This window comes from Vanessa atalanta, chromosome 9 (genome assembly GCF_905147765.1).
Source record: "Vanessa atalanta chromosome 9, ilVanAtal1.2, whole genome shotgun sequence".
Lineage (NCBI taxonomy): Eukaryota > Metazoa > Arthropoda > Insecta > Lepidoptera > Nymphalidae > Vanessa > Vanessa atalanta.
This window is the reverse complement of record NC_061879.1, coordinates 6,364,308-6,390,424: the sequence shown is the minus strand read 5'-3', so window position 1 is coordinate 6,390,424 and position 26,117 is coordinate 6,364,308. Positions and strand designations below refer to the sequence as shown.

Here is a 26,117-nt window from a genome sequence, read left to right as displayed (position 1 = left end):
ATCAAGAAAGGTTGGAGGTTAACACTTAAAAGATCAATAGGTGAGCATTGGATTAGCCGAGTGATAATAATAATCTGAAGGCTGCGTATACGATTGCTGTGCAGATTGTGACGCAATGCTAGAGCGCAGACGCGGTAGCGCCGATCGCCACACGTCCTCTGCCAGCCTTTAGCCACATGCCGAGCTGCCTCATAATTGTTTTAGAGACGAGTTCAATAATTAAGCGATAAATATACCAACAGAGTGGCGGCGAGCGGAGGACGGCAGTCGAGTGGCGGCCGCGTCGCGTATCAGACATTCGCGGCAAGTGATGGACCTGAAGTTCATTCGACATTTTTGTATCGGACATCGAAGGAATCTCACCGAACTGGTTCCCGCGCAACGCTGCGTTAGTACGCCGCTCTGGTGAACCCTTTCGCTTGTAAATGTGGCGATATTTACATATGCGCGCTCGATCTTGCATCGAACTTTCGATCTGCGCCCGTAGCTCAACTGGTGTGTTCTGCGAGCAGGTCGCCGGCGCGCCTGCGCCGTTGCCGCCGCCCCAGCGCGCTCACCTCCTGCACAACGTGCGATGATCCACGTACGTTACAATTTTAAATTGCCTATATCTTTTCCGCATCATTTATTAATCGGTATTCTCCTCTGCTAGGTACCTGCTGTGCCACATTAACCTGTTCACGTTTAAATGAGTTTCTACTTGCGTAATACCCAGTTAAGATATAATCTAACATGCTCTCAATATACATCATGATATAAGCGACTACAAAATCATCATTAAAATACATAAATCTACTTTCTTATCATCTTAGTAAGCATAGGGTCTTAGAAGTAGGTGCGTTTTGAACTTATTAACAAATTATTATGAAACAATAGACTAGTGCTGAACGAAAAATCACTAAACATTTCTTCAATGATTCCTTTATATAAATAATTAATATGTTTCCATGTATTTATGACGCACTTATATATATTTACATATAACTATCTTGCTAAAACAAGGGAAAAATAAAAGCATTTACGTTATTATTAGTATTACTTTTAGAAACAATTCATTATCGTATTTGTAACAGATGTTTTTTAAATATATTTTTTTGTGTAATAATGTTTTGCAAGTATAAAAATACTTTAATAGTATTGTGCTAAAAGTTAAAACCGTTTCTTAGCTCTATCTTAAGTTAACTAGTCTAACCTGTTATATCTCCGCTAACCTAACAACGTCACAAGAACGCGATCTCGTTTATTTTATTCAGAAATATATTAGATAATTCCATATCATTTTAAACTTTTATTCGAAATCCTACTATTGTTAAGAGTACTAACTCATAGCAAAAGCAGTAAAAAGTTTAAATATGTCCTATGTGAGTGCATATACAACAAAAACAATAGTAAACATATAGTATACAATAAAATTAACCTATAGTGGTTTGTTTTGCAGTCACCTTCATTTTCTTATGAGTAGAAGAGGCTTCTATTTGATATTTATGTAAATTTCATAAATTTCTTAATAATATTTACCCATACTTGACATTTTATTATCAGTATTACATGAATTTAATTACCAATGTTAGTTGGATACTAAATATAACAAAGATTTTCTATAAGATCCAGTTCCAGATCGTCATAATATCTTCGGAGTCGTTTAAAATCATATTGTGGTCTTGACCGCTGCGGTCTCTAGGATTACTTACTAGAATGCAAAGGTCATCTCGACTTTATTGTATCATTAATTAAACGTTTAATGTAATAAGAACAGTAGTATGTGACTAAATTGTTTTACTTCCCGGTAATGTTTGTCTCTATTATGTGCTAAATTAATGAGAGTTATGCGGAAAAAACAGGAAAATACTAAAAAAAAAAGATATCAGAATTTTCCGTAACATTGACATGTCTCAATAAAAATTGAGTTAATCGATAGTCTCGATTGTGATATTAGTGTATATAGCAACAAAAACAAGGATACCTCGACCACGTGGATTTTCAAGTTCTATCGCGAAACAATTTGGCCGAAAATCTTAGACTACACATACAAACACACACTACACATAATTCGTAAGTATACTACGTGATAATGAAAGTTCCGCATTGCTATTAATCATGAATGTAGTGATTGAGGTATTTATCTATAATATATACATCCATTTTTAAGTCTTTTTTTTAATTATTGCATTTTTTACTATGTCCCATTTATTTATACTATGTACCTATTGTACTCTAAACGAATTATTTTTGCTATTTGACATTTGTTATGAGAAAGATAAATGTAATCCTGTCAAATTAGCTTATAGCTATATATATATATATATATACATGAAGATATATGACTCGGTAGTTACAAGTTATTAAATTATAAAGATGTACATAAACCATATTAGTTTATGTATGTACTAGAGAATCGCCACCATTTATGATTTTATATATTATTGTTTAAAATTACTTTATATTTAAGAAAAATATTTAATATTAAAACCTTATAATATCTATTCTAAAATCAACCTTCATGTTTTTGTTTTTAATCTATCTAAGTACATGAAAATAGGTATCACTTTATTAAAATTGCAACAACTTTTTAATTTATATTCTCTACACGTAAAGTTGTATTGTTTAATCGTCGTACCAGTATTATTCAAAAGTTATTTTGCTATGAAGTCGAGGTTTCTTTTATTTATTTCATGTTACTACTTTGGTTATGCAGGTAGTCAATGTAGTGCTAGTTGCCCGTTTAATATTAAAATTTAGAGCAGCTGTTCATACTAAGTATTTGGCGTGACTCAAACTTGGTAAACGAAAATAATTCTAAATAAAAACACATTTGAACAAATTTGTTCCTTGTGATATAATATACATATTTTTTTATTTTAATTTTTATGCAACATTATTGAGTATATATTACGTTAACATGTTTTATAAATAAGGTAACAATAAACTTTGTATATTATAAAATTAGGTAGTTAACTCGGATCTTTTGTAAAAAAAGCTTTAGGTAAAGTAAAATGTCGTGTTAGGATTGGTGATCATCGAAGCAAGGAATAAAAAGGCCGGCAATATTTACGGTGAGCTGGTTTTACTCGCGCCGCCCTAAGCATCATCTTCTTACGCATTAGTGATGTAAATATAAATTATCAAGTTCTATTAAATAAAATCATATAATCTATATGAAATAAAAAAATAGAACTATAATATTTTTTATGTTACATTACATACATGACATATTTTAAAATGCTAATTTGATGGGTAAATAATTTAAATTAACCGAATCAAGTTTAAATAAGTTAATAGTACAGACAATATATATATATATATATGTACCTATGTATGTTTCTCGTAAGATTGTTCACTGTAATTTTCAAACATATCAAATTAGAATGACTTCTTACTATATAAAACTAGTGAAGTCGTTGTTTTAATTTGATTATTTTTTAAACTATCAACAATTCTAAGTGTTAAGCATGTTAAACATAATAAGCTAGTTATATACATGTGTGAATTTCTGCTGTCATGTAGACCGGTCTTATAAACTCAAATGACGATACGGTCACATAATTTAAATAAACGATAAGGTCTCGGGTAGCGTTTTACAAATAATACTATGTTAATTGGCGTAACTGTATTAAGAGATAAATACTAAAACATTGTACTATGTCATAAATGTTAAAATGAAACTGAAGTATTGGCTAATCTTACAGTTTCAATAATTTAGCCCGTATTTGGCTCCGTCTTAATAGTTTAATGTTCATTTCGAAGGTTACGACACGATTTGCAGTAATATTAAAAGCAGATAAGTCACTTCCGGTATGCTTTTAGATAAATTAATTAACTAAAATATATGAATAATAAATTTAACACTATAACAATTTTTCAATGTGTATTTTTTTAAAGATATTTGTATGAAGAGTATGAATTACGATTTTATTCTTTGGGGAGTTTATTTTGGTATCTATGATACTTTGGTATCATATATCAATATTGAAATTCATGTGAAAACTCTCATGAATTTCATATTCATAGAGTGTACGCAAAAATATTTGGGTAAAATTATTTGATCACTTAATAAAATACGTATACTTTTTAAGAACGTAAGATAAAAATAATCAAATTATGCATGCGCTCGGTTCGTGTTCTGTGTCGTGATTATTTGCGAATAACATGTATCAAATTCTAAAACATAAATATCAGCAAATACATTTAATATTTACATACGAAAGTATTTTTATCCGAATGCTTGTAATCAATAACAGTTGAACGTCGGAAAGGATTCCAATAAAACTTGTCATTTAAGTTGATTCCGTGGAATAGCACAAAGGGTAACTTTTTAATACTATAAAACAAAGTACCCCGTCACGCTAGCAGTCTGAACATAAAAACTATCAAACATTTTCATACGGTTTTTACCAATAGTTGTACAGTAGATAAATGGATGCTCAAGGAAAGTTAAGGTGGTTATATAATTATTATGGTTTTGAGTAAATTGGTTTTATGACGATTGCTTAAGATGCTGGTAATAATCATGGTAACTAAGAGCTTTACTGGCGCGCACCACATGGTTAGTATAGTTATATATAAATTAAAATATCAGCTTTTAATTTACGTCGAGTAAAGCAGGCGGATATCAGCTAGTTTTTAATAAATAATAAATTTTAATGAAAATGAAGGTAATAGGAATAAATTCTGAAAAGTAAACAACAGGTTTTATATGGGACAAGAATTTATTGTCAGTTAGTTAGTTTAGTGCATTACTTAACCAAAACAGCATACCTACTACACGTTTTGCATAAAACATCCTCTCACACATTTCGCAAATTTTAAAGCAAATGCGAGAATGTTTTTTCACTTATTTATACATTGTTGTATATGTACGTCTATCTTTTGCTTGTGACGAAATTTTAAATATATTTTATTTTTTCTTTTGTTCGTAGCAATTCATATATATATGAATATAAGAATATATATACATAAAATAAGATTATTTTTGTTTCGTGATATTGTATGTTTAGCATAACAAGTTCTCCAAGGTTAAGTAGCAATATTGGTAGCAAACTATGAATGTATCCCTGCGGTTCTGTTTAGATACTGTTCATTTTAAATTAAATTATTTGACTTAATGACACTCTACGTTGTTTTAATGTTAGGGCCGAATATTAATCTAGTTTTAAGGGATCTTATCCCTAAGGTAAATCGCTCTAATTTACTAAACAAACTTACTGCACCAATTTTTTTTACATTTATATGTATATAATTGTATGTATACAATCTTAAAGCTTTTCCAATTACTTAGAAGAAGAATATGTGCAAATATGAGTGCAATCTACCTTCTCACTCTCACCATTCAATATGGCAATCCGACAAGACTATGCTCTAAATTTGCGCCTTTCGGGGCTCTTGACAGAAAAATCCAATGACTTTATTTGTCTGACCCCGGATTGGAGCCTGGGGCCTCAAGGCCTCAGGATAGCCACTTGAATGGTAGCTAGTGGAGGTGTTGTTAATTAAATTCTCTCTACCAATCAAATCTGCAAATAGTTTGGTAGAGTTCGCGGACCAGCGATGTTTCTTAAGTCGTTAGAACCGTTGAACTGTGAACTGGAATTTATTTACAATGAGCATCCAAACTTTAATAATATATAATTAGTAAATTAAAGAACTTTGATTCCCATACAATTTTTCATAGTACTTAGTATTAAAATTCTATGGTGGTTGCTAAAATGTACAACTACATAATTAGATTCTGTAAGTCACTTGAAAAATGTATATGATAGTATACATAGTCAAAGTCCATAGTAAAAAAAATTAAAAATAGTACTATTTCGGATTTTATGAAGCTTTTTGAAATTAGAGTGCACTAAAACGTAAAAAGTCCTACTACTATCAGTAGTTTTTTTCTATATATTAATGATACTAGTCTATACAATATTAGTTAAATTCAATGAACTGGACCTAATAAATTGACAAAAATCATTTTCTTCTAAAACAATTAGTCTCTTAAAACTGGTCAATTTCTGGAAGTTCCGGATCTCACACAATTTCAAAATCTTTGATCTGTTAACATGACGTATTTACAAACTATTATCTGATATCAATCATTACTTGTGTCAAAAGTATAAACTTTCCTTGTCTATTACCATACTCTTATAAAAAATGGTAATCATGGTAAAAAAAATGAAGATTCCAGGGTCGATATAAATAATTATTTGAAGATGCGTGCTATGGAGTGAGCTAAGTTCGAAATATCTTTGAAGTATATACCTAATTAGAAATTAAATCATGTTTAAAAAAAATCGAAGCGAAATCAGATTAAAATGATATATACGTGGAAGGGCTGATTGCTGTTGTAGCTGGGTGATTCTAAGTACCGAATCGTAGGGCGTTCAGGAGGTAGACCGATGAAAGACGACCGTGGCGGAACACTACTCGGTCCTGAGAACAGAGAACCGGGAGTTTTGAGCACCCTTTATGCACTTTATCTGACCAGTATTTATTTACAGTTATATTTTTATGGCTAAGGCTTTTTTGGACTTTATAATTGTATTCGTTTGACCGCAAGGAATTTTAGTTTTTTCACCGCGCTGCTCCTTGTAGCAGATTTTCGACTCAGATATTAAAAACTATCATTAACCACAATTGACTAAAATTAAAAAAAAAGTATTCTACTTAAATGTCGTATTTATTCAATAGATATTTTTGAAGATAAGCGTCAAAAGCTGCTGTTCGGATTCGCAAATTCGTAGGTAACTGTTTTTTTTATTATATTGCTTAAGCATTTCAGTTACTTAAATTATCATTAATGTAACATATAATTATATACAACTTTATCTTGAATCTGAAGGACGATACGAAATGACGAACGAAAAAACATATGTCGTCTTCCGCGAAGATAGCTTCGTGGCATACATACACGATCAGTAAACAATATAACAAACAAATAAATCAAATAACTGACATTGATATTGTTCAATTATTATATTTTATTATTTATATCAGTCTCATAACTAACTAACTAACTAACTAACTAATAACTAGTAACTCATGGTATACCTATTACTTTTGAGCATTGTCTCTTGCCTTTGAAAGAGGTTTTTATTGAAATAAGTCTACCCCCAACGGACACATAATATTATTACAACTAATAATAATATTAATATTAACTGAAACAATATTTTGAAAAAATAAAATAACAGGAAATTATTCTATCACCACAATAAAAGCATACACAAACAATTTAAAAAATAAATAAAAGAGCTGTAATGATTTTTCTTAGTACCAATTAAATAAAAAAAAAATCATGCATTATTTTTATTAAGTAGACAATTGTTAGACTCCTCCAACGACCCTTTTACAAATAGAACGTGTGAACTAACAAGTCATTACACTAATTAAGCAATGTCGAGTTCGCAGGAATTCTTTAACCGAGGCAGTTGCGTAGGCAGGTTGTAATTATCGCAATTATAGAAGTATGCCTTGTAAAACTCGTAAATTCTTTCGGAATATTAAACCATGGTGTCAACATTATCATATAAGTGTAACAAGAAATAAGTTGTCCTAGGGCAAATTTTAATAGGAATTTAGTCGTAACAAATAACAATAGCTTGTACGAGTTTTTTAAAAAGCATATAAAAAAGAACCAACCCGCCATTTTTTTTTGTTTTTCAAATTTTCCATATATTTACAATTCTGTATATCTGCATTATATGATAGGCAAATTATTAAATAATAAATATATGTTTTTAAATATATTCTTTCAGAATATGATCAAGTCCAAGTTACTTATTAGAAATAAAACTTATTGGTGTATTATAGTGCTCCGTAAAATAAGTAGAAATTTCGTATTTCTGTATTGAAAAAATATTATTTAACATAAAACTGTTTTGTTGTTGATAAATTTTGCGTGCAAAAGTTTTTCATTTATACATTATGCTTTATTAGTAAACAATTCTACAAGAACGACTAGTTGTATGTAAACACAATAAACATCCTCAGACGTAAATCAGCCAAAGATAGTATTTTAAGATATATTAGCATGTATCTCGGTACAGATCTTCCGGAATGCATGGACGACCTTCAATTTGACACGCTGAGCTGACAGTATCGCATTATGATAGCGATCACTGCATTTGTAGGCTTCTGCCAATGCAATCGGAACCTGCAAATGCATTTTAATGGCCATCAAACACACGTAGTCACTATTTTTAATTGCATAAGACAATCTGCTTTCACACTGCACTTCGTTACAAGGAAGTGAAATCAAATCTTAATTGTTTGAAATATGAATCCATGCTGTTCTTAAGTAATAAAGATTATACAAAAATGCTCACGTGTATCTATCTATAAGGATAGTTTTATAACTTTAATAGTTATATTTTAAATTTGATAGTGATTTAGAAGAAAAATAAGTACAAACGTAATATATTGATATTAAAACTGATTGATTTAATGTAATGTTATAATTTCAGTCAACAACTCGCTATCTATATAAACATACAAATTTAGAAGTAGGTTAAAATAAAATTTCTAAGACCCAGATTTCCTCTCCGTTACGTCTCTGACGAAGACAGACATAAGTGGGCTGGGAAAGACGGGCAAACTATTACTGGTATAAAATAGCTGTACATTAGGTACACCTGACAGGATGAGTAGAAAATAGCTTCGGAATCGTTGTTTTTTGCTGGCGTTTCCAAGCGAATGCTAAACTGAAGGAATGAATTGTATTAACCGTTTTTATTGCGTTAAAAAATAGAAAAAAATCAGTCAAATGTTAGATATATTTTGTCCCGTGTTTCATTGAAACCGGGGAACATAATCCTGTCAGCTATTCCCGACGGTCGTTGATCTAATTGAGCATTTGAGTGGTGCGTGCGTGCTAATGGGCTAATTACGTACATGAGGAGAGAATTGGTGAGTAACGCAGGACGCGAACGGCCGTGGGTGGCAGACGGCATGGCACCGCGACCATAGTTCGTTGTGGAAAATCGACTCATTTTTGTACACATTGTTAAACGTGTTAACAATAATTAAGTACGAACATTACTTGTATTATATATCATTATTGTATCGATATCTGTTAGATCTTATAGAAACGTAACAGTTACCTTCGGGAAAGTTGCATTTAAATGTATTAAATATGGTTTTATACTTTTACTACTATGGTTTTATATTAAGACACTTAAGCGAAACTTATAAAAAAAATAGATTAATAATTGACAAACATATAAGAAATAATAGTCATTAAGTCGATTTTTAATGCACAAAAACCAGTAAGCTTTCGACGTTCCTTTTGAAAACGTATATTTTTAATATTCCACACTTCAATCGCGAAAGTTATAAGTGTGCTTTACCGCTGCTCCATGACTTTCGGCTATTTCACTGACTTTATACTCTTCACACTTTCTACATTACAATGATGTCAAAAATGTATATTTTTGATGAAATAATTATTTAAATCCATCCAATATATTTAAACTAAGTAGTTACTCTTTTCCAACTTTTTTTCTTTTACACTATCAATAGGTTTTTCCTCTTTCTATTAAACGACAATATGCTAACCGGTACTAACCGGTTTGTATATTGTCGTAAAACGAAAATTGCGTTTTTTTTTAAAAAAACGGCCTTATCGGAGGCAAAAACCAAATGTGCCAATTAGATAGATGGCATACAGTACATGAAATTGAGGTATTAATTTGCTCAAATCGAAAAGATAATAATCTATAAAAAATTTAATACAAGCCGCCTATATATCGCCGCTAACTTATTCTAAACCACTAACTGGTCTTGATGCACAATTTACCAATCGAAAAATCGATAACCGAGGAAGGCTCACATAAAAGGCCGTAGGTAATACATCAAAACAATGTAGAAGAAAATTTTAGGTCTTCAATGTTCAAATAAATAGTTGATGCATTGCTAGCATGTGTCTTATTATATATTATTAATTTATAAATGCTAAAGTGTCTATCTGTCTGTTACGCTTTTAGTGCTAAACCACGGAACCAATTATGATAAAATTTGGTATGTAGCAAGCTTGAAACCCTAGGACAGACATTAGCTGTTCTGTTCTACGTATAATTGGGTATTAATAGATTATTCTATGTCGAAATATAAATTTGAACACTATTATTTAGGTTTTCACTACTAAAAACAAGAATATCAAGGTGATTTAAAATTTGGTCTCAATGGGTTTGGAAATAGTGTTATTATTTGCAAAGGCATTTTCTCGAATTTATAATTAATACTTATACTTTAAAATTTTTACTTATCTTAGGCATTTAATATAGATTAAAATTCACTTTTATGGATGAATATGTCACCGATTCCAAATTACGAGCAACCAAAACAGTCGTTCGTTGCGAAAAGGGAGGTCATATATACTAATATATCATAATACTCATTTTTTACCTTGGCAGTTAAAATTATCCGTATTTAAATCCTTGAACAAATTTTGATCTATGTTTCACGATAAAATTACAACTCAACCCAACTCTTCTATTATTCAGATTTATGACATATTTTTATTAATCAATAAACAAATAAAAGTTATTAAATAAAAAATATTTTCTTGTGAAGCGCATTTCTCATTTTGTTGATTACTAAATTGCACCCTTGCGAAACCGGTGCAGATCGCTAGTTGTTTTTAAGTAAATTTTTCACGGACTTCAATTTAATATCGATAACATGAGCGATTGATGAGTAAAATTTGTACTTATTATTTTACGTTATGTTTATAATATATTATATAATATGTGTCCATGTGCCCTATATAATATATATAGGGCACATGGACCCATCTGAAGGCAAGGAAAACCACTACACACTGAAAGACATGTAAATCATTCATTAGTACGTCGTCGTGCTGCAATGACTTAAGATGTAAGGTTCCTGTCCGTTTTTACATTGGCATTCTCATTCTCTAAGCCGAAAAATAGCCAATCGCTCATCATCAAATATTGTATTTGATGCTGAGCAATTGTCTGACGGTAGATCACCAAAAGGATTCATTAACTATTTATAAGTAAAAAGTTACTGGAATCAATTATTTGTTAAACAGATGAAGAACATAATTATATTTTTCAACAATAAACTTATCAAGCTCGAAATTATCCTCCTCGAGTCACAAGGAATACATTTCCTTGTGAGATACCTAATAGAGTCGCATTTAAGTGTTTCAATAAAATATATACAAATATTATACTGTTGTTATTAATAAGTAACAATTACTAAATTTCAACGAAATTCTGCCTCATGTATATTCCACCAACACGCATCGGAGCAGCATGGTGGAATATGCTCCAAACTTTCTCCTCAAAGGGAGAGCATGCCTTAGCCCAGCAGTGGGAAAATTACAGGCTGCTAATGCTAATGTAAAAAAAAACAATTACGTGTTTTGGAAGCAATTAATTAAGTGTCCCAGTTTTGCTTTCGTATTTAATATTTTCTGTTGTGAGCTCAGTAATTGTATATCTTGTCAGTTGTTGTAATTGAACAGGGTATTGATAAGTAGTTGACGTCGTGCACTAGCACTATAGAATATGATCCCTGTATCTAGATTTCGCCACAATGATCAAATGTATTCGGGATCCATGTAAAGTTATTCGTTTAGGTAATCGCTAATAGATAGGTCCGTTTTTGCAATTTACGTGAAATATTTATACTTAACGTAAATAATTATGTGAATATATATAAATTGCCTGAATACCTATGTCATATTAATTTTATTTATTGTTTTAACATATGGCTTATAAGTCAGTTAACTGCGGCTTTTTTACCTCCTCGTCGCCTCTATGATTAAATTTTATAGATTTATCTAGAATTATATATAGCTGTGTCTCAATTTGATTGAATCTGAATCTTGAATTTCTGCATGGAAAAATTAAGATTTACTCAAAATTAAAAAGTTTATTACTATTTAACAAATAGCTGCAACTGTATATTAGCTAACTGTGTGTATGTTTCTTAGCCTAAAGTTGATCGATTATTTTTGAGAAGTGACGTCATATTAAAAATGGGTAAATATAAAATAGATCCTTAATATGGATATACTTTTAGATCAGAATAAAACGTAATTACGTCTTTATATAAATATATTAAGAATGCGACTCTACCCGTGTTAATTTTCCCGTTGATACTATATTTGAATAGCTTTATCTAATCGCAAAATAAATTGTCCTGCTCTTTTGTTTATTCAGATTCTATCTCGATTCTATGTCAAATTTTGTTAATGTCTGTTATGGGGCTAATTCGTGATAAATTGACGAGCAAATAGACAAAAAGATAAATAGATATTGGCATTTATAATATTACGTACGTTATTTACTTACTTTGTATTTTATTGTACACCACACAGAGAAAATAAATAAATACAACATGGATCCTGCCTAAATAAAAGATTCGTACAATTTTGGCGACCTTATCGATACATAGCGATCTCTTCCTGGCGACCAACGGTGTAGGTTGGTTGGATAGCTCATAGAAAATGAGGTGGCCACCTCATATTCTAAACTGTAATAATTAATATAATAACATGAATATAACATAATAAATAAACGTTAATATAGAATAAACAAATTATATATCAATAAATAAATTATGTTATATATAAATATTACAATCAGATTCTTATAAGAATCAGAAAAAAAAACTGTTTTCAATGTATATGGGTAACCAATAGTACGTAAAATAACAGTTTTGCTTAGAAAATGCAAACTTTATCATGTATATATTTAATTAATTGTAATAAACATTAAATCATTACAAAAACATTAAATTAATTAAATTTTCTTAGTATTTAAAATCATTAAATTATGTTTAAAAATGTTCGTAATGTAAATATAATTTATTTTTATCGGATAACTAACAAAATATTGTAATTAATAGATCCAAAAAAACTACGGAAAAAAGCATTTTTTGAACAATTTTAGTGAGAAACAAATTTATAAACATACCGGCTGTAGGCTAAACCAGTTTACCTATGATATGATAGATAAGAAGTTCTTACAAAACTATAAATGTTGTAACGTAAACGGAAAGTCTATGAAAATATAGATTTTTTATAAGAATCACATAAAATGCAACATGATTTCTAAAGGATATTCAACTATATAAAAATTAGACGAAAAATGAATCGTCTACAGAAAAAATTGACAATGTGCCGTATTCTCGCTCGCTATTTAAAACATCCTAGCATAATCAATTTAATTTTATAGTTTATATAAAATATATTATAATTATTAAATAAGACGATAATTTTGAATATACTATATAGATAAGCCAAGCTCATTCAGGTTATAAAGGTTAAACATTAAGCATTTAAAAACTGGTTATTTGACGATAATAGTACAGAAAGCAATATAATGGTTTTTGATAAGAAAACAATAATTCGTCCGTGATAATTAGTTTACAAGCTTATCCATACACTCGGTATTAGAAAGTCAATTAAAAATATAGGTGTTTAAGAGTATACATTTTCAATATGAATATAGTATTAGATTAATTCAAAGAAGAAATACATTCGGTTTATTTTTTAATTTCTTCTGTATCCAATTTTTTTAAATACAAAAAACCCCTTTCGCAAAACTTTTATTAATGCAATTAGAAATAAAATAATATCATTCTATTATGATGTGTTAGTAATCATCTACGACAATGACGCAGCAGATATTCAGAGATAAAATAAGTAACTAAAATTCTATAACCTCAACAAAAACTGGTATAAAATTCCGAGCGACTTCTAACTTTCGCTGGCAGCATATAACGGATCGCGAGAGACACGCGCCAAAAAAAAGAAAAAAAAAACAAGAACAACAGTTCTTTATTTGCGCGTAACGGCTCCGGTAGCTTGCTAAGAATGATAAGCCATCTCGGTAATTTTAATTTAATGGAAGCTGCTTTATGACAACTTAGCATGGTTTTATTTAAGCATTGGCGCCATTCAAATACTATATTTATTGTATTAACTAGCGTTTGTCACAAAATAATTCATTTTAAAATAGGTAAATAGTACATAATTAAACATAATAATATGAAAAAAAATAAAACACTATATTTGTATTTTTTTTAATTATCCGCCGCAAAAGTCCAATAAGACATTTACAGACTGCTGCTTACGTGTAATATGTTAGAGTTAGCTTAAGGCCTCCAATGCTTAGATAAACATATGTTCATTTTTTATTTGACACATGCCGGTTTCAATACGACGTTTTCCTTCACCGCTGAAAATGAGATTAATTTTAAACACAGATTAAGTATATAAAAAGTCAGTGGCGCTTGCTTGGTTTGAAGCCATAATTATCGGTTAAGCGATGTGAATCTCGACTAAGACTCAGTCGTGTATCTTTTTGTCTTTTCGTATTAGAACTGTATCTTTAGAGCTCGCTAGTTGAAATGCTTATAATTAATTTTATACTATGGTCGCTATCATGACGAATAATAAGATAAATCTATACCCACGGGTTGAACGAAAACTTTATTACGTTGACTTTTTATGCTTAGTAAGTCATTAATACCTTATGCGTAATATAACTCAGTTTAAAAATGGATTCATCTGCATTATTTGCGTGTTTATCTAAACCACGTCAACTTTTGTCTAAACCAACGAATTGAGTTTATTTATTGACTAAGCCAAACTTATCACTATCATTCCTAGATGTTTCTATTTTGTATGAAATAAATAAAGAATTTAAGAAAATAAATGAATGAAAAGTAATATTTGTAATATGAACATATAAAAAATTATGTATCTTAACACATTTGACCATATAAATCACTAGAAACTCAAACTCAATTATCATCTCGAAACTGCACGTTCTGAGGTACCTACTCCAGAATGACAGTTACAAGTGGTTTTGTACATTCATTATAGAGGTTATAATCTCTTCTAACTTATTCAAATGTATAATTATGTATATAATATTTTATGAAATATTTAAAGTATTAAAAAATAATAATATAATAATTGTAGAGCTATAATTTTAAGTATGAATTTTCTAAAATAATCTTTAATTAGGTACACTTAAAATAAGTGAATCTACATATAATGACCTAAATGGTTATTGTTATAAAATCTTGCATTAAACTTTTTATTCGTATTCATCAATGTATATATTATTGGATAACAAATACTTATTGCACCTGTTGGTAAAAATTACATTAAATTATGATCGGATATTTCATGAAAGTCTCAGTTTACACTTTACCATCTGCGACGGCACGTGCGTCGACTGTAATCAAAATAAAACGTCTCACCTGCTCGAAGTATCCTATCATTGTTAACGAGCACATTCATCGCTGAAACGCGCACAGCGTTCATAAGGAACAATTTTTCCTTGCAATATTTACTTTTATTCCATTATCTAAATTGTTTTATCTTGGATTTTAACACGTGGGAAGCGAACAGGAAATGAGATTAAAAACAATTACGTTCAATCATCTACTGAACCTGAAAAAGTTTACAACAAAAGTATTAAATTAAAAGGAAATACTTTGGGATTTTTGTGTTAAAATAACTTTTGTTTTCTTCTTATCTTGTAACAACGATAGTGCACTGGCTAGTGACTAATCGTTTCGTGAAATAAACTGTTAGTATGGCGCTACTATAATAGTTCAAAGGAGTTAAGTTGACAATCAGTTCTAAACAATACTTTGACCAATTTACAATAGTTTGCTCCTAATTTGCAGTTAGGTATGATAATATGGTTTTCTGGTTAGTCTCTTTATGCACACATATATCGAAAGAATTATTTTTGTATTTTATTATAAAATTCCTACTTTCAGGTAAAGTTTTATAGTTATATAACGAAATACACTAGCTCTAGAGTTTTACATCATTATAATAAATTAGTTAAGTTTTGTGATTTTGTAACAGCTTAGAAAAACAATAATATAGTTAGATACGAATTCAATTTCGTATATAACTTTATTATACATAAAAATCCGAGTCAATTACGTAACAAAAGTTATTTTTATGTTTTAGGTACATTGTTATACATAAATTTTATTATAAAGGGTCACACTGGGCTAGAAACAGAAGTCATCTTACACATACGTTTCATGTTATTAAGGACGATAGTTTTTTTGACGATGGGGTTATTACTGTTATCTACCATAACGGTGGGGCGGTGTTCTCGGAAAATCAAGTGTCAAGAAATGGCGCACAGTCTCGTCAACACCCTTCCCCCACTCTCGGTGATGAGTCGGGGCCGCATAGTCTAGCCCACTTATAATTACGACTATTTACTTAAACTCAGCTCAGTTATTCTGAGACGCGCCTTATGTGACATAAATACGCGTCAAAAGAAGCGCTTTGAAAGCTCGGTGCCTGAATATTGTGACGGATACGTGATAAGTTGATAATAATTGTGTACAGAACATTTTAGGACGCATTGCTTTTTATTAAATAGGTAAGAATATTTTGAAATAGTATATTTTTAATAATATTTTAAAAGTACTTGTAATTTTCGCTAAAAAATAATAATATTAGTAGTGACTAAGTTTTATTAAAATCTTTTAGATACATTTATTACTAATGTCCTTTGCTTATTAGTAGAGTCTAAAGTATCATATTACATTATAACTAGGTAAAAACAAGTTCTAATTTAGTTTCAATTTCGACGTTTTTTTTGCATTTCTTTCTTATTTTTAAAAAAATATATTTCACAATATTATAGATCGATATAAATTACTTACGTGCTATTTTAACAAGTAAGGAGCAGGTTATTCCAAAGAACAATGTGAGCTTTAAATAAATAATAAATAAATCTTCTTTAAAATTCGCTAAGCCAGATAACTTACAATTTATTTATCGTGTCTCTTTAAACATCGTGGTAATTTAAATTTTAATAAAATATTTACGCTATTTTGATTAAGTATTGACAATTTGAAATAGCAGACTAACTATATATACAACAGAATTATTAAAGTTTTGTGCCAACAATGTGTTTGCAGCTGATGTTTATGAATGTGAAATTGATAAGTAAAAGTGGCCTTGCGATAAACTCATATCAACATTAATTTATAGTTAAGCGAAAATTGCGACGAGTTGAGTTTAAATAGGTTCGGAGAGGTTAGGTAGTTCAGGGCAGAGGTCGAAGGGTAGGAAGGGCTGTGGTGGTAGTGGGTGCGGCGGGTGCGGTAGGAGGCCGGAGGGGCGGTGGGGCGGCGGGCGGGGCGGGGCCGAGCTCGGCCTGCCCGCAGCGACGCCGCCGCGTCTGGAGCGGCCTCTCATTCCAGCCGCGAGTCCGGCGCCGCGAGCACGTAATGCGTGCATACACTGTCGTTCCGTCCGCCGCACACGCACGCCGCGCGCGCCGCCGCTCCCGAGCGCCAACACGCGCCAGTGATGTTACCCGCCCGCTCTGTTGTTATGTGCCAACGGTTCGATCGTGAACGAGTGCGGTTCCATTTGTTCCCGAAGCGTTGACTGTACGCGCTTCTCGCTCGCGGAGATATCACGGATTGCGGATTTTGTGTAACTATCGACGTTGGATGCGTTAAAATTTCGGGTGAGTGAGAGAGCCGAGTGGTCGTGCGCCTGCGGCTGGTTTGACCGCATTATTTTCGAAATACGTACGCCATGATCCGGTCGACCGTGCTAGAGCGATCAAAACACTATAAAAATACGTATTCGATACTATCTAATCATTTGATGCTGTAAAATTTTTACACTTGCTAGTTAAACTGGAACATTGACCTGATAGTATTTTCTAATGTTATTATAACAGACTCTATATAAAAATACTTTATAATTTATAAAACAAAGAAATATATAAATGAACAGGAAATAAATATCTTTCATAGTTTTCATGCCTGTAACAGAATCGCGTCTCGTTGAAGTCTTTTGCTTAAGGCTATTAAATTATGCTTTTATATTTAAATTCTCTATTTTGGTATTAATCTGTTGATATTATAATCCATATACTACCGAGGAGTAACATTATTTAGTATGTTAAATGTCCAATGTATTTTGTGATAAATGGAAATTTAGTAGTTTTAGGCTCTTCCAATTCCAAAATTTAAAGTGCTTTAAACATTTATATTATATAATAATAAGCAAAATATTATTATTAGAAATATAAGCTTCTATGAGTAAACTTAGTTTCATCGATTCCTAGATAATAAAATATGATTTGCATTTTCTTAAGAGTCATTATTATGAATATAAATGGACGAATCAAATATCACATTCTCTATTAATATCATATGCATCTACTACGGGTCGAGAGATGACTTGAAAAGCGGACTGATTTGAGAAACAGTCATCTTATATTTTACATAAAAATGACAGTCAATATCTGTAAAGATATTTGACTGAATATGTTTATACCAATGTTTTAAAGAAATTGAATTGAATTAAATGCTAAAATATTGCTTACAAATAATTGGCAAATAATATATTATATGTAAAAAACGATTTGTAAAAATAAATCAGGTCAGATAATTGTAAATATAATTAAAACTGAATAAACCCAATATAGGTGTTACAATATACTAATTTAAGAAATAATACTTGGGTGAAATATACCTTTTTGAATATTAAGAATAATACGAAATAACGCAGAAATATAAATAGGTCATAGAATTCGTAAACAGATAATATTTCAGACGTATAAACAAGCGTCTTGTTAGTAAATAAACAAATTATGCACAACGGCGTAGGTAGCAAAGGTTACGCTACGTTAAGTGTCTACTTATTTATTATCGTTTTTATTGAGATCGCATCGTGTACATAACTTAAACATTACTTTAATAAATAAGGTACTTAAACTTTATTAAAACTGATTAATTCATTTTTAAAGTACTTTTAATATCTACACAACTTGTATCAATTTAATAATTATTAAACGCTATTGTTTATTTGTTTTATTTAATCAAGAAAAAAATAAGTAACTACATTAATATTTTGATAAACGATATTCTTAATGTAATTTTTGTTTGACAGTAAAGAAATATTGAACGCCTACTTAGTAATATTCAAGCGAAAGAAATTATTAATCAAACTCGTAAAAGATGTATATTATATCTTACAATCTCTTACAATTTACATAAAACCAGTAAACAGACGTTCAGTAAGAATGTGTAGTGATTTATGAGGCCTCTTAGTAATAAAGGGACAACTTTTGCACAACACCGCGGGAAACCACCGTAACTTTAATATTTATTGAACTACTTTAAATGAACTTGTCTTTTTTTATTATACAAAAGTTTTTTTTACATTTAACATGTTATATTAAGTATTCTGAATGTTGCTAACTGACCAATCCACAATATTAAAAACTAATCATTTAGATTATAAAATGATATGGCTAAAAATATTACATATTTAGATAGATACTGCCTTTTTTATTTTTAGCTTTTGTCTTATAAGGTATCCTTATGTCATAGTGTCGTTAAATTGCCTTATATGGCTCGCTCTAGTAATGCCGGCAAGGAAGAAATACTAATGTACCTATGATGTAACGCACAAGATAGTCATCATTTTATTTTTATCAATTACTACCATGTCTCTTAACACAAAAGTTTTTCGATATTGAAATTTTTATTTTAAGTGTATATACAGAATAGGACAAATGCAAACATTTATTAATTTATGATCTATCAAATTAGGAAAATAAAGGTACACAAAACGCAAAAAACCTAACCGTTGTTTAATTATTCAATTTAAAACTGAGTATAGTAAAAAGCATTATTTTACATTATTATTATATATGCTCTTGAAATAATAGTTAGCGGACATTACAATGAGACGACGCATTTATTAGGAATAGTGAGAAATGAGATAAACCAACTACCGGTTATATACAATGTTGACCTTTGTTAAATTACTCGTAATTCGGATAGTATGGACTCAAAAACTTTAGTTCCTTAGGTTACATCTATCATTTAAGTATATATATTTTTTTATTTCCTAATACTAATAGTGCATTCATTTCTTTGCAGGTGGGTCGAGGAGAATTATGCGTGGGGCGTGCGCGTGCGCGGTGGTGTGCGCGTTGGTGGCGCTTTGCGCGGCCGCGGGGTTGGACGAGGCGACGCGCGCCGCCGCCGAAAAGCAGTTGCTTGCGCTGCTGGGACTGCCACGCCGGCCGCCACCTCGCAATCGGCCGCCTCCGCCTGTGCCCCGCGCCATGCGCCTGCTGTATGATGAACAAAACGCTTTTCCCGCCGCAGCGGCCAACACGGCGCGGTCTTTCTACCATACGCCCACCGATCTCGATGACCGCTTCCCGGGCGAGCATCGCTTCCGCCTATTTTTTAATATAAGCGGTGTGCCATCCGATGAAGTCGCGCGTGGCGCGGACCTCAAGTTCCAAAGGGCCGTCGGTACGACGGGCAAGCAAAGATTGTTGCTGTATGATGTCGTGCGACCTGGGCGGCGTGGGCAAACTGAGCCCATTTTAAGACTTTTAGACTCTATACCTCTTAGGCCCGCTGAAGGCATCGTAACTGCAGATGCTTTAGGGGCGGTTCGAAGATGGCTGAAAGAGCCAAAACACAATCATGGACTATTAGTGCGTGTTTTAGAGGAAGACTCGATAAATACAAATGCAAAATTCCCCCATGTGCGAGTTCGAAGACGCACAACAGAGGAGAACGAAGAATGGCGAGCAGTTCAGCCATTACTTATGCTCTACACTGAAGATGAAAGAGCGAGAGCCGCAAGAGAACTCGGCGAGACGCGATTAACGCGAAATAAACGAGCTACGCAGCGAAAAGGTCATCGGGCTCATCATCGGCGTAAAGAAGCTCGTGAGATTTGCCAGCGACGACCACTATTCGTTGATTTCGCTGATGTTGGCTGGAGTGATTGGATCGTAGCCCCACAAGGTTACGACGCGTATTACTGCCAAGGAGACTGTCCCTTCCCGTTGGCGGATCATTTAAACGGCACAAATCATGCGATCGTGCAGACTCTTGTTAACTCAGTGAACCCCGCAGCGGTGCCAAAAGCGTGTTGCGTTCCTACGCAACTTTCTTCTATATCAATGTTATATATGGACGAAGTGAACAATGTGGTGCTTAAAAATTATCAAGACATGATGGTAGTTGGTTGTGGTTGCCGATGATGAAGGCGTCACGGCCTCGTGCGGACCTAGTGATAAATCGTGGACCCAGTGTACATATAGTAGTGGCCTCGAAAATTGTACATATTCTATTTGTATATATAATCGTGTAATTATTATTTTATTGAAAGAATACTGATCTAATAAAAGATTTGAATATTAATAATGATTATTATTTAATGTCCATGTGTTTCTGAAGTAGTAGCGATGTATTTGTTGAAAAACTAAAAAAAATAAGGATTTTCCTTAACAGTAAATAGTTTACTATTATATTTTATCCATTACTGTAAGAAATTACTACAAAAACCACTTAATATAAATGTATGTTACAAGTAACATATTTGATTACATGTCTTACCCATTATTTTCAACTAACATACATTAAAATTGACAGAAAGACAGAAATATATACATACATACATTACTAATAATGTATTAAAAATATATTCTTCTTAATTTAAATGATTTTCTCAATTTATTTAATTTTTTCACTATTTAAGTAATCTAGACTATACTTTTCAACTGAATATTCAAACTAAATTGGATGATAATAATGAAGTTATACTTAAAATTAACCACAATCTAGTAAATTTGGCATAACCCAGCAATGTGTCAGGCATTGTGACTGGTAAATAGTCTGATTGTTAAAATTTGTCTAACTGACTATATTCTCTTGTTTAATTCTTCGAATATCTCATGTAAAAGATTTCGGGCTCCATATTATTGCTACAATGATTAGGACTTAAATGTCCTTAAAATTAGGCGTTCTAAGTTCTCTCAACCATGTTAGAAACTTCCACAATTTTTTTCATATTTCTCGTGTTATTGTTTATGTTAAATAAAACAAACCGCTATATTGCAAAACTAAATGATTTTTTATAGAATCTATTTTATTCATATTAGAAGGATTTGTCTTCTATCTTCGATAATATGTTCGGATTTTCTCTATCATGCTAAAATTAAATAGTATACTTTTTGAACAGGTTATATCTTCCAATTTTTATTGGTCCTCTATTCCCTCTGACAATCTCTGATTTATTTAAAGATAAAATCAAATTTATTTAATCTGATTACGAAAATCACAATTACGACTATAAGTTGCTAACTATATAAGATTTCAAGTCTTTATTTATTGTTAGCATGTTTAAGTTATTTACTACAATTTTTTCTCTCTCTCTCTCTCTCTCTCTTAGTTCTGAATGAACATTAGAAAGAAGACTTATGTCTCTTGTACCTGTAGTAACATTGGCGCACTGACCATTCTATATTAGAAGAAAGGGTAGAATAGGTGTAGAGTGGGTGGACCCATCCAGGGTGGCATAAACAGTACCACCAAGTAAAATCTTATTAAACAATATTTTTAAGGCATTGAAGTTTAAGTTTATGTTTTAATAAATATTGACCTTGAAGTGAAAATGACAACGTACGTTGTTCCTAATGTTATCAATGGATTCATTCAACACAGAAACAGCTTTAGACGAGTGCGAGACGTTAAAATGTAGCCAAAATAAAATGTTATGTAGTCAAAACAAAGTATACCTATTTTGATAAAATGATTTCGTAGCTATGTATAAAATTAATTTTATATTATCCATATTGTCCAATTTAATACAATAATAATCGAAAAATAAATTGTATTTTTTTTCATTTTCATACATTTTAATACATTTTAGTCGCAGCTTCTTCCGCCAGGTAAGATATTATTATTAGACAATAATATTAAAATTGTCGTTATAAAATATTTAAATTATTAGGAAGTGTTGTCTGTTGGACTGCAACATAAAAATTTGATCCTTCATACACTCTTGACTTTTTTAAATTATTTTGGTTGTTTTATCAGTAAAATTATACATCATCATATTTCTTGTGTGCTAAGAGTTACCGAAAATGAGTCTACCGCTTTCAAGTATGTTGAATTATTGTCTTCTTGTTGGGACTGAGAAGAGGCCCGTGCTCAGAAGTGCTATAACAACATAAAGTTGAACAGTACTGATGCTATTATTATTAATTAAATATTGAAAACGCGTCATTAAATAAAGTACATTTATTTATGTATATTAAACAAATACTATATAATTTAACTACATAGATTTGTATTTTTTCGGTGTCAAAATTAAAGAAATTGCATATCTTCCATGCTGTACTTTACCAACTCAAGGAGTGAATTAAAAAAAGCTCTACTTTTAATTTAAATACTGCTTATCTTATTGATCATAAGATTTAAATGTTTCGCCTATGCACATCATAAACTTTTGGCAGAACTTGTGCAAGCTAAACTAGGTATGTACCACAGACTCATCCGATATGGTACCGCCAAACAGCAATCCTGCCAGCCGGTGTAACTACAGGCACAAGGGATATAATATCTTATTTCCAATGATTGGTAGTGTATTTTCGATATAAGGAATGGTTAATATTCCTTACAGTTCTAATATCTGTGGGTAGTGGTGACCACTTACTATCAGATGACCAAATTAACCTAATTTAACCTATCTATATAATGAAAAAAACATCTGTTATAAGGTGAATATTTAATTTAAATCTAATTATTATTGTTGTGTTAAAGCCGGATAGTATAACACGTCAATGCTTACATTTTGACTATACATCAACATAAAAATGACGTGAAAGCTTTTATTCGCGGTCAATATTGGACATTGGGATTAATAATATTTTAAATAAATAAATAGTAGGATTGTTGATTTTTTAGTTATTAAATAGTAATTCTAGCTCGTGATAGAAGTATATATACTATAAACCTGAAACCCAAGGCCACGAAATATAAAAATTGTTAGGAAGATCCGACCAATATCAGCCGCAAGAGAGACTAAAAGGACTAAAACGGGAACAGTGCACAAGTTTGTTCACAAACATCGGTTTACGCTGTCATCCGTCTCCCTCATAATCCGACGAAATGGCAAAAATGAATAGACCATGCATTGCATGCCTCTCTAGGCATAGGTGTGTACACTTTTCCAACTTCTAAATTCCGAGCTGCCGTTCAGAATTTTTTGATAGAAAAACTTAATAAGTCGCCGAATAAAAAGCTAGGACCCAGTACCTCGGGATCTGTTCTTAAAAAAGCTAAGACCAACAAGGCTGTTAAAAAGGTCAATAAGTATTTACATTACATGTACTTCAGCGACATTGACATTGACGACAATATCTATAAACTATAATTAACAATATTATCTCGATAAAAAAAATATTCCTTCGTGGCAAATCAGTAACTTTGTTGTTTAGTACAGCAAAAGAGCTATTCTGTAAGATTAAACTTAACACTCAACACAGAACACGCTCGTGAAATGTCAGACAGTGATAAATTACATTGACTTTCATAATTATAACGCTTAAAACATTCGCACATGAAAATAGCGTGTCAGTCTAAATCGATTTCTCACATTTTACGAAGTGTGTTCTTTCAGAATAACACGGCAGGTTTTATATTTTGGTCAATGTCAATGTTGATTTATTTATACATATTATAAGTAGATGGACATGCAAATGGGCCACCAGATGGTAAGAAGCCATTACCGCCCCTGTAAATTGCCACTGTTAGAAATATTAACCTTTCCTTACATCACACCAACGCGTCTTTGGGAGTTAAGATGTTATGTCCCTTATACTTGCGTTCATTCACTCTTCTAGCCGAAATACAGCAATTAGTACTGCTCTTAGGCAGTAGAATATCTGATTACTAAGTCGTACCAACCTAGACAGGTTTGCACAAAGCCCTACCACCAAGTAAAGTAGTAATTGTATTAAAAGTACTCGTCCTTATTTCCACCAACCCGCATTGGAGCAACGTGGCGGAATATGCTACAAACCTTCTCATAAAAGGGAGAAGAGGCCTTATCCCAGCAGTGGGAAATCTACAGGCTGTTAATGTATTTCTTTCAATGCTAATGTCTATGTAATGTGATATAAAATACATAACAATATTACATAAATATATGAAATAAACGAATAGTTAATAAAAATAAGACCTAATACGTCAAAACTTTTATTTTTTACGACAGCAATTAAATAAGTCAAAGTCGTCTCTAAAAAAACTTTGACTGTAACTCGGTAAAGAATCAAATAAAATGTTTTATTTGTATTTGTCCTCTCTTAATATAATATTATAGTGGCTTATTGATTAGATACATCTAAGTTTAATTTTGACAAGTTTTATGAGCAGAATCCGTTGTCGCTTAGGAGCCTATACATACTCAATATTCATAAAACCAGTTGTATAATCATGAGATTTTAGCAATTTTCTTTATAATCTTTCAAGTCTAACTTAGTGAAAGTATAAAGTGGATACTGAATGGTTGGTACTCGCTAACTTAAAATGGGAAATAAGTTAAAAAAAAATTAAGTTTATTATTTGTTAGACCAATATTAGGTAAATAACATCATCGTAGAAACTCACCAGCGATTTATATTGACTTCCACTTTTTAATAGTAACATATTTGTTGCTAATCTAAGATTAAACGAAATTCGTTTAAATATTTCGAACTTTTAACTTAATATAGTTTTGTTCGATATGCGGTTGATTGCATTGTTTGAATTAATTATTTTTTTTTGCGTTATTTATTTTCAGTTTGTGATGTTAGGAATACCTAGCAAATTGTTAACTAATAAGGTCTTATAAGTATTAAAAAAGGAAGTATATAAGTGGCCAACAAATAAAAATTACTGAACTGCTTAGTAAAAAATTCACGCAAACACTTATAAAGTCGTCGACAAAGAATGCTAAAGATAATATTTAAAGTGAATTCCATTTAGAGTGTGGCAGGTCTCCAAATTTCAAATATTTCGTCACAACGCGACGATATATCATGTTTTTGCTCAGACGCAGGAATGCCCGCCTGTATAATTTGGCCGGCCACCCGGCAACTCCACGTCTGCCGCGCCCGCCACCCTACGTCTATATTATCAGTAGATAAATTTAAGCTTTGTCTTTGCCTCGTATTTCGTCCTCTCGAGGTATTGCTTTTGTTTTTTTTTTCTGCCATGGAAGCCAACAAAAAACTGAGTGGAGGCGAACGAAGTGGGTATAATTTATTTTATAGTCGGCTCGCTCGTAACTC

General features: G+C 31.5%; 1 protein-coding gene across 3 annotated transcripts; it reads left to right on the top strand.

The window, feature by feature from the left end:
- The first annotated feature begins 174 nt into the window (after positions 1–174).
- Positions 175–21,191, top strand: LOC125066469 (protein decapentaplegic). Of its 3 annotated transcripts, none has more exons than XM_047674545.1 (3): positions 175–405; positions 513–583; positions 19,918–21,191. In XM_047674545.1, the coding sequence occupies exons 1-3, from the start codon at positions 311–313 to the stop codon at positions 21,042–21,044; spliced, it is 1,293 nt and encodes a 430-aa protein (XP_047530501.1). In that variant the 5' UTR covers positions 175–310; the 3' UTR covers positions 21,045–21,191. The 3 variants fall into 3 exon arrangements, with proteins under 3 accessions (XP_047530501.1, XP_047530503.1, XP_047530502.1); XM_047674547.1 differs by having other exon boundaries at positions 336–421; positions 19,918–21,190; XM_047674546.1 differs by lacking the exons at positions 175–405; positions 513–583 and adding an exon at positions 17,215–17,483 and having other exon boundaries at positions 19,918–21,190.
- The last annotated feature ends 4,926 nt before the right edge of the window (positions 21,192–26,117 follow it).